Genomic DNA, 9,985 nt, shown 5'->3' on the forward strand with positions numbered 1-9,985 from the left:
ATTTGCAATTGCTGCTCATTAAGGAGAAGTTGTTCTACTCTTCAATTCAGTCAAGCTCAAATCCGATGGGATCCAGATGTTTTGAAAAGAACAATCTTCTCATTCCAGGATAACATACTAATCTCAGTCCCCAACGGACCAAATCAAATTTAACAAGACTGAAACAGGGCCCCTTGTCTATCAACAGGAGTGCTGATTTACCACCAGCTTATCAGGTACTTAGGAGCTGAAGACTTGGCAACAGAAGGAAACAGCAGCCAACAACTTTATAGTGGGCCATAACAGCCCAACCAATTAAAAGGCCACATACAATCAGGTGCCATATAAATGCTACATATAGAATAGCTCAAAGCACACATTCGGGTGAGAGAGAAATTCTCTGAGGATGAGCTCCAGCACAAAAAGACTGTAATTTCTGGTCCCAGTGACCCACCCAGATTGAATCTTTAACAATTGGGGGTGGGGGAAATTCTCATCTGGGAGAAACTATTCCATAAAGAAAGGCCAACACAGTATGTTGGTTCCAACCTGCCATTTGTCATACCACACAGGACAATGTGGGTTTATGCTTTAAACATGCATCCTTGGCCCACCAGCTATTAGATTCTATTTGGAATAGGTATGCGTGAAGATAATCAGATTGCAATCTGATTAGGTTATAACCAGCAACCTCAGTTGTATTTGGAACAAACCAGCAACCAACCAGTGCTGTACTACTATAACAGTAGCCTTGAATTCTCTATGTTAGTATATGAGTTTGTTCTGTACACAGTAATTGAATTTTGGGACAGTCTTCAAGAGCAGGTTCTTGTTAAGTGAGTTATGGTGCTCCAAATAGGATGTCACAAGTGATCATTGGCAGCAGCTCTAATTTCAAGAAAGACCGTTACAGGTACGCCATTCAAAACTGAGGAAAGCTTCCCTACCTATGGCTTCCATCTGATCTTTTCACAGTAGCTGAATGAGAACTCCAGATAGGTTTTTTTCAGCCCAACTCCTATAAAGCTGAAACTGGTACCATCCTGGAATCCATTGTCCCCTGAATCAACAAATGTGAGCTTCAATCTGATTCCTGACTGATCTTGATGAATACAAATCACCGGGACCTGACGGATTACATCCCAGAGTTCTAAAGGAACTGGCAGATGACATCTCAGAACCACTGCACCACATATTTCGAAAATCCTGGAGTACCGGGGAACTACCAGAGGACTGGAAAAGAGCTGATGTGGTTCTCATTTTCAAAAAAAAAAGGGGGGGGGAAACAGACCCAGGAAACTACAGACCAATCAGTCTAACATCAATACCCAGGAAAATATGGAAAAGATAGTAAAAAAAAACCAGATCTGCCAACAACTAGAAACAAGTAATGTAATAACTAGCAGTCAGCATGGGTTTGTTAAAAACAGATCATGCCAAACCAATGTTGTTTCATTCTTCAACATAGTGTCTAAATTAGTAGACCAGTAAAATACTGTAGACAAAGTAGACCACAACCCACTTCTTGGTAAGCTAGAAAAAAGTGGGATAGATAGCATCACCACCAGAAGGATTCATAACTGACTGACAAATTGTACTCAACGGGTAGTCCTTAATGGGTCTACATCTACATGGAGGGAGGTAAGCAGTGGGGTACCACAAGGCCCAGTACTCTTCAATATCTTTAGTACTCTTCAAAATGACTTAGATGAGGGAATAGAAGGGGAACTTATCAAATTTGCAGATGATACTAAGCTGGCAGGAATAACTAACACCCTAGAAGATAGGCTTATGATCCAGATGGTTCTTGACAGACCTGAACACTGGGCCCTATGTAAGAAAATGAAATTCAATGTAGAGAAAAGTAAAGTCTTACACTTAGGCAAGAAAAACCAAAAGTACACATTTCTACAGTGGCAGCCAAGAAAGCCAATACAATCCTACGTTTGATTGAATCTTAAGAGGAATTCAATCAAGATCAAGTGAGGTACTAATAGCACTCTATAAAGCAGTACTAAGACCATACTTAGAATACTGCATCCAGTTTTGATCACCACACTATAAAACAGATGTTGAGACCAGAAAAAAAAAGTGCAAAGAAGAGCAACCAGGATGATTAAGGGACTCAAGACTAAAACATGAAGAACGGTTACAGGAACTGGGCATGGCTAATCTAGTGAAGAGAAGGACCAGGGGAGACACGATAACAATGTTCCAGTAATTGAGGGGCTGCCACAGAATAGAAGGGGTTAAGCTATTTGCCAAAGCACCTGAATGCCAATAGAATAGAATAGAATAAATTTAATTTGTTAGCCGCTCCCTCTCCAAAAGGACTCGGGGCGGCGTACAATAAAAAACCCATACTTATATACATATACATACAATACATATACACATACATACAAACACATACATGTATCCAGAGGAGGTAACACTCGTTAAAAACATACAATGAATTAAAATTAACAATTAAAATACCCTCAGTTAAAATTCCAAATTTAAAAAGATTGTCAGGAGCAATGGGATAAAACTATGGTTGAGCCAGGCCAGCTAATTGGAAAAGGTGGGTCTTGAGCTTTACACGGAAGGAGCGGAGATCGGAGGTAATCCTGATGTCAGACAAGGAATAATGGATGGAAACTGACCAAAGAGAGATTCAACCTAGAAATCTGGAGAAATTTTCTAACAGAACAATCAACCAATGGAACAGCTTGTCTTCAGAAGTTGTGGGAGCTTCATCACTGGAGGCTTTGAAGAAGAGATTGCACTGCCATTTGTCAGAAATGGTGTAGGGTCTCCTGCTTGGGCGGGGGGGGGGGGGTTGGACTAGATGACCTACAAGGCCCTTTCCAACTCTGTTAATCTAATCTTAATTATTCTCTTCGTCCTGGCCTTTATGGCTCCAGACACAACTTCTACCACATAATTCCATTTGGCCCAGGTGCAACATGGACGATGCAAAATTATCTGCCGAGAAACCTTGCAATATTTGGAAGTATTTTACATGACATAGCAAGCCACGTATCTTAAATCCTTTATAGCTCCCAGCTGTAGGCTTGTGGCTGTGACTATTCTATCTAATAATGTGAACATTTTCTTTCTTGTATGGAAATTGCACACTGAGGAATAACACACCCACAGCCCAATCCTTGCACTGTGATATAGAAAACCAACAGCAAAGATGCTAGTCAAATCTGACATTTTCTTTCTATGAAAGGCATAGAAGGCAAATTAGTAGCTATTTCACAGCTGGTAGTGTTTTCTCCTGCTACTCAGCATGCACCAAATGTATCTCATAGTTGCCACATTTGTATCCCACCTTTCCCTAAGGAATTTAGGAAAGTTTATTTAGTGCCCAGAACTGCAAAATAGATGAGAATGAAATAGAACAGGAGTTCTATGTGTATATTGAAAATCTACTCTAATTGCATGGAGTTGTATGCCAACTTGTAGGAACAAGAAAGGTGTGGGGATGGCCCCAATGATGATTCTGGGCTTAAAATACCTCTTTCCAGCCCTGCTTCTCCCAATATTGTGCCAAGATCAGCATGACTATGCTTCAGGAGGCAAGCTACATCAGTGCTGAGCAGTCTTTTCACAGCCAACTTCAATATGTGCGTGCATTTTATTGAAGGATTTAATGAGGCAAAGGTTTTTCAAACAGAGGAGGAAAGGTGGAGTGGGGCTGGGGCTAATTTAGAAGACACAGTTTCCCTTTCACTTAAAGCATTTGAGGTTTTGGTATTGCCTGCCTGGTTGAATTGGGAGAAGGGAAGCTACAACTTGCACTGAATGAGTGTGGGGTGCCCAGGCACCTGGAGAGTTATTCTCCTGGCAAAGTTTGTGCTCTACCATATCAGCAACCTTTGCCGCGCTATGTGGAAGAGGGCAGCGGAATGGTCTCATTGAGATTTCAAGCCCTTTATTTCACAGACAATACCAGAGTGAATAAAAAGAGCAATTGAAATAATAAAATGCTATATAAAAGAGATCTGCACATATATACGCAAATAAGGAAACTCAATCAAACATGCAGGAAGTGGGGCCATTCTTTTTCTGCATGCCAGCCTGCCAGCTATGGCCTTATCTCAGCTACACAGTTCCACATCTGCCCCATTTACTCCCCCCCCCCCATTAAGTATATTGGGACAACTAAGCCAGCCCGTATCTCATTGGCTTGTAATATAGACTGCTGCAGGTTTTCTTTTTAAACAGAAGATGTAGTTTGCAAAACTTCTGAGTATCCCTGCATATACATGGTTCCCAACACTTATTTCATGAATTCAGTCTTTGCACGATTGAAGCAAGTTCTCTACTTCTTGGTGGATATTCTGTTGTCAAGAAGTTTCTCTGTGTGCTTGACATTAGCATGTATTTATTTATCGCATGCATCCTCTTTCACTTTCTTACGTTTATGTTGTTTTAATATTTATACTGCAATCATTATAGCACTTTATATCGGCCATTGGACAGTTGGTGGCAAAAGCCTTGGGCAGGAGATGAATTAGGCTAGAAGAACAGAGTTCTTGGCTTATTATTGCCTCTCTGACTATTCAATAATTGTACAGCATCACATGTAGAATGGTGTTATGGTTAGAATTGGGTAATGGGATTAATGGGATTTATTTTTCAAAACTACTCTTTGAATAGAAAACCTACATATAGATAATTCATTATCTCTCTTAAAGAGCTTCCTAGTTCTTAGATAAGTAGCCAACCTATATACCAGTATTACTTCTTGCAAGGAGTTCCACTTTTTGTATGAATATTTATAGCAATGCATCAATTAGTCTTTTTTCCCCCAAAATCTCTTGGGATACTAGGATGATGTAGCCTATGAGGAAAGGACATATGAAGGTGGGATGTTTGCCAGTGTTGAACTCTCCGGAAAGCCCTTTGACGAGGCTTTACGTGAAGCAGTGCTGAAGCTTCTTAAATATGTTGGAGGAAGCAATAATCAAGGTGAGGTTCTTTATAACTCAGTTGCTTAGCTGTATATTTGCAACACTGAAAAAATGTATGTATAGGTGAACATCATTTTGTTTCTCAATGAAGAACCAATTATTCATTGACTCTCAGGAGCTGGCATGGGCATGATGGCCCCAGTGTGTAGCACAGTCTTTCCTGCAGAGGACGGATCATTGCAGCACAAGGTGAAAGTTCTGCTACGGATTCCAAGCCAGTACCAGGACAACCCCCCTTCACCGAGTGATGAGAGCATCCGGGTTGAGAAAAGGGAAGAAATGGTTGTTTATTCTACGTAAGTTTCTTTAGACAAGTTTGAGTGAAGGACTCATAGATTTGTCCATGCCCGCCCTTCACTTTCCTTAAGTTGGTACTTCCCAGATGTATTCCACCTGAAATCTCATCAGCCTCTCTAACAAAGGTATTGACCTTGGCTACAGAGACTATGAGGATTGAACAACTGGGGAGACCCAAGATTTCCTAAGAATACTTTGGATTTTATTATCTTTGTTCATTTTTAATATTCAGCAGATTATAATCATAGTTAAGTTTGGATCAGTGAGTTATCTTGAGTGCTTATTTCATCATGCAGTGGTACAAAGCGTTTTTCTATTAGCACAACCCAAAAATATAGTTTTAATTTCACAATCGCTTCCATATATTTCAAAGGCAATATCTGTGTGTCAAGGCATGATTCTTATGGATGCAAGGGTCAAATGGGAATTATAACTACTGTATGAAATCATTAGCTTTTAAGTTAATTGAAGCAAGAGGTTCCATTTTACAATTTAATTTTGCTAATATAATTCTGTAAGGTATTACATACGCTGACAATTCAACAAAATTAAGACCCGGTATTAGGTGTATCAAATTGGATCTTGAACTTCGGCTATTTCAGATTCTATGGAGCGAAGAAGTAAAATGGAATAACTGTGAAACAACCCAAACAAAGGTCTTGAGAATGGATGAGCTACTAAAGTACTAAAATTTACTGACGTACACAAATGAATCTGCTTGCTCTATTGTTTTACTATTTACATATAACCATGACGGCAAACCTATGGCACGCATGGCACAGGTGCCATGCAGAGCCCTCTCTGCGGGCACACAAGCCATCGCCCCAGCTCAGTTCCACCATGCATGTGCATTCCTCCCGCCGGCCAGCTGATTTTCAGGTCCCTGCCACACATGCATGGGGTGCCTGTGGGTGATGCATGCACAGGGGGAGAAAGAGGTTGTGCACACCTGCACGGGGAGTAGGGGTGTGGTGCATCCCCCACGGCCCCTTTTTGATCCCTTGAGGCTGCAGGGAGGCCTACTAGGCCCAAAACTGGGCTCAGTGGGGGTCACGTGCGCATGTGTGTAGGGAGTGCGGTGGGGTCATGTGTTCATGCACTGGATCAGGGGCATCACATGCGCATTGCAGTATGGATGCAAGCGCATGCGCGGCCTTTTGGCACGCGACACCAAAAAGGTTAGCCATCACTGACATACAACTTTCAATCATTCACTCTTTTCTTCCTGTCAAATACAAATACTGTCATCCCTGATGCATTCATTTTCAGATTCATCTCCCTGGAATTCATTCACACATGATTTGAACTGTGGGCTTTTTTTAATTGTTGTTGTTCTTTTTGTCCCCCTCATAGGCTGTTTGGAGGCTATGCAAAAGAAATAGACTATGTGAATAATGCAGCCAAGCTAACCTCTGCTTTAGGAAATGAGGCATCCTTCCACAAACACTTCTACTTTTGCAATGGTTACGATCCCCCCATGAAACCCTATGGGCGGCGCAATGAAGTTTGGCTGTTGAAAAAAGTGACCAATTAAAAAAGCTGAAAGAAACTCTAGGAAAATATCCACCAGTGCCATGGAAAGCAATGAAAGTGAAAACAAGAAAACTAAGAGGGCTTGCTTTTGAGATTCATTCAGCTTTTCTTCTTCTTTTTTTATGAACATATATTCATAAAATTCTTTTGTATTTGCCATTTATTTCATAAAGCCATATATTTATAATTCTTGGAATGATTTTTCTCCTCTACAGAATAGGAAGAATAAAGTGCCTTCTACAAAGAACAATAGCCATAAGAAATAGTTTTTATTGCACCAGAACAAATGAACAGACCAATTATTGAATTGTGGGAAGACCAAATATTAATTCAAATAAATCCAGGTTATCTCTTTTCTGTCAGTTCTTATTAACCCAAACCTTAAAATACAGCCGAACTAAACTCTATTCTAGTAAGTTATTTTCCCCTTGGTTCATGTTATCAGTGATGACAACATCTGTAACAAACCATAATGACATAAACACGCAACTACTTTCTTGCATCATGACAGGGGTGTCAAACTTGCATCATTATGGTGACATCATGTGACATATCGGGACTTTTTTCCCCTTCGCTAAACTGAGGGTGTGCGCGGCCAGCGCATGATGCATCTGGCCCATGAGCCACAAGTTTGACAGCCCTGCATCATGACATCTGTTGACATCAATATGCAGATATCCTCATTCATCTCATGAGATGCCCATGACAGATGGCTGTTGACTGGGCAATTCATAATCCTAAACCAAGGCTCTTCAAACTTAAAATAGTCATTTTCTGTTCAATAGTTCACCTTGGTCTGTAACAGGACTTGCTACAATCCTGACAATAGTTACCAACTCCAAGTGTAGCAGTCTTGGGAAGGATGAACACTGGATACTATGGGAATGTATAGATGGCAGAGGAATAAAGTATATCCTTTTTAAGTATTTATAAGGGAGGTGTCTTCACCCTAGACAAGGGAACATATTCTTGTTCCTGAGAGAGAACTTTTTAACATGATGCAGTGTAAGGACTTGCCCAGGCAGTCACCAGGAGTCAACACTTTAAAAAATGTAGCTATGTTTCCCCTAGTTACATTTGGAAAGGCAGAAATAAATGAATGGAAAATTGAAAATTATTTCTTCGGAACTCTATTGAGCCCTTCAAAAGTGATTTTAAAAAAATATATACTGGATAAGTGGTGGGGGTTTTAACATCTGTCCAAAAGTCCCACATTAAATCATACCTGCAGATATCACAACCAGTACATGAATGGCATAACATGCAGAATAAAGTCTCAATAAGGCAAATATTCCTATTTCCCAGCCAACAAATTTATTTATTTGGTGATTTATAGCCTACTTTCTGATCCTCCTCTCATAAAAAAGGAAAAAAAAGAATACCAATGCCATCACAATAAAGAGCAACAAAGTATGTTATCAAAATAAAGCTATATTCCATTGAAAAGGGCCTGTTCCCAAAAGACAATTTTTGACCACTGACCTAAAAAGGCAAATCACCCAAAGTATTGATAACTTGGCAAGGTAAGAAATGCCAAATCAAAAAATGTTTCTTGGTGAGGCCCCCTGGTGTCTCCCAGATGATAAAGAGCAGGAGAGAAAGCTGAAAAAGGCAGTTCCTGTGTTGCTGCTGATATTTTCATTATTGGGAAATGACAATATGTAAATAGGCTACTTTTGAATCGGTGTGACTACTAAACTCTCTAACAGCATTCCAGAAATCCAGACAGGTTTTCAATCTGATCTGAATATGTCAAAAAAACCTAATGTTTTCTGGATGTGTAGCAAATATTCTGTCATAATTCTTCCATGGGTCTGATCATTGCTTGCCATGCTAAGGTAATGTAATTTAGCAGGTTACTGATGCCTCAAAGGCCATTATTGTAAACTCTGTGGACTTTGTCTCAATCACTTTGTGGAGCAGATCTAGATCTGCTTCCTCAGTTGGCAACCTTCTCCAGATGTGGTGGAACTGCAGCTTCTCAGCACAATGGGAAGATGGTGCCAGGTTTGGAAGATTGATCATGGGAAATAAAGTTATTACTCTTAATGTTTTATATAAGAAACTCCATCTTCTGCTAGTTTTTCATACATATCCCCTTCCTATTTTTGCCACATGATGTACAATCATTTCTGGTTTCTAATGCCTATAATTCTGTTGTATGTTTGATACATCTTTGGTTTGTGCAATTTTTTAAAATGAAATCTCAATTTTAGCACAAATAACAAATTAAAAATATACTCTGAAAGTTTGGGGTGGCTATGTGTGCGCTTAGTATGATTGAAGACATTAATTTCTCTCTCTTCTAATAATGAGGGATGTTAGAATCTCAATATAAATTCCTCTTTCCTCAATACCTATCATATGTTAAAGAATATGAAGAAATGCCATGCCTCCACTGGCAAGAGTTTTCGTCAGATAATGAAGTTTTTTGAGGTTATCTAGACTCAGGTTCACTGGGATCATGACCAACTTCAAGTAGTTCAGGTGTGGAGCCAATAGTCCAACTCTACCAAAAGCTGATCTTCCAGATTTGGTTCAGAGGGTGAGACCAAAACAATACTAATGCTCAAAGAACATTCCAAGAATATCCTTGGAATATGAATGTATCTCTTTGCTTTATTCTTTAGTGGGATTCTGAGGACCAATACTCTCTTGGTTTATTTTTGGCCATGCTTCTTAGAATTGGAATCAAGAATGCATATTCTTAATGCCATTGCAGCAGAACAACAGAATATTACACAGGTGCGTGAATTTCAAGCCAGGAAATACCCAGTGTCTTTTGCTAAGGCTTGTCAGCATCTGCATAATTATGCAATTACTTACCTAAATATGGATTTCAGAACTGCTATTACGTATCCCTTTTTTAAAAAAAAAGTTTTTACATTTCTAAGGGTATAATTGCCTCTATCATAAGTATAAATTAGTTGAAAAGATTAATAATTTATCTGTCAAAAATTATTAAAAGAAACAAAATATGAGGTTATACAATCACTTGTTCTATTTAAAAGTATGCTTGTGGCGGATAGACTTTCTGTTGCATATTGCAGTGCCTATAATAGAAATAAGAGCATCATCCTAGATAGCAGATACACAGGCTTAGGGAAGCACAAAACATTTCACTCCAGCTCTAGGCTGGAAAAGTTAGATCAGGCAAAAATAAATGCAATTTTTAGTTGAGAAAAAGGATGAGTCTTGGGTACAAAGATCGG

General features: G+C 39.5%; 1 protein-coding gene across 5 annotated transcripts in view; it reads left to right on the forward strand.

The window, feature by feature from the left end:
- The window catches only part of HEBP1 (heme binding protein 1), a 30,751-nt gene extending 21,113 nt beyond the window's left edge, over positions 1-9,638 (forward strand). For 4 of the 5 annotated variants that reach the window (XM_081958758.1, XM_081958757.1, XM_081958759.1 and 1 more), the window contains 3 exons: positions 4,803-4,941; positions 5,059-5,239; positions 6,594-9,638. In XM_081958758.1, coding sequence (XP_081814884.1) covers positions 4,803-4,941; positions 5,059-5,239; positions 6,594-6,774 — 501 coding nt within the window. In that variant the 3' untranslated portion in view covers positions 6,775-9,638. The other variant, XR_014175840.1, reaches the window with a different exon arrangement.
- Positions 9,639-9,985: the final 347 nt, after the last annotated feature.

This window comes from Natrix helvetica (genome assembly GCF_964273705.1).
Source record: "Natrix helvetica genome assembly, chromosome: 6".
Lineage (NCBI taxonomy): Eukaryota > Metazoa > Chordata > Lepidosauria > Squamata > Natricidae > Natrix > Natrix helvetica.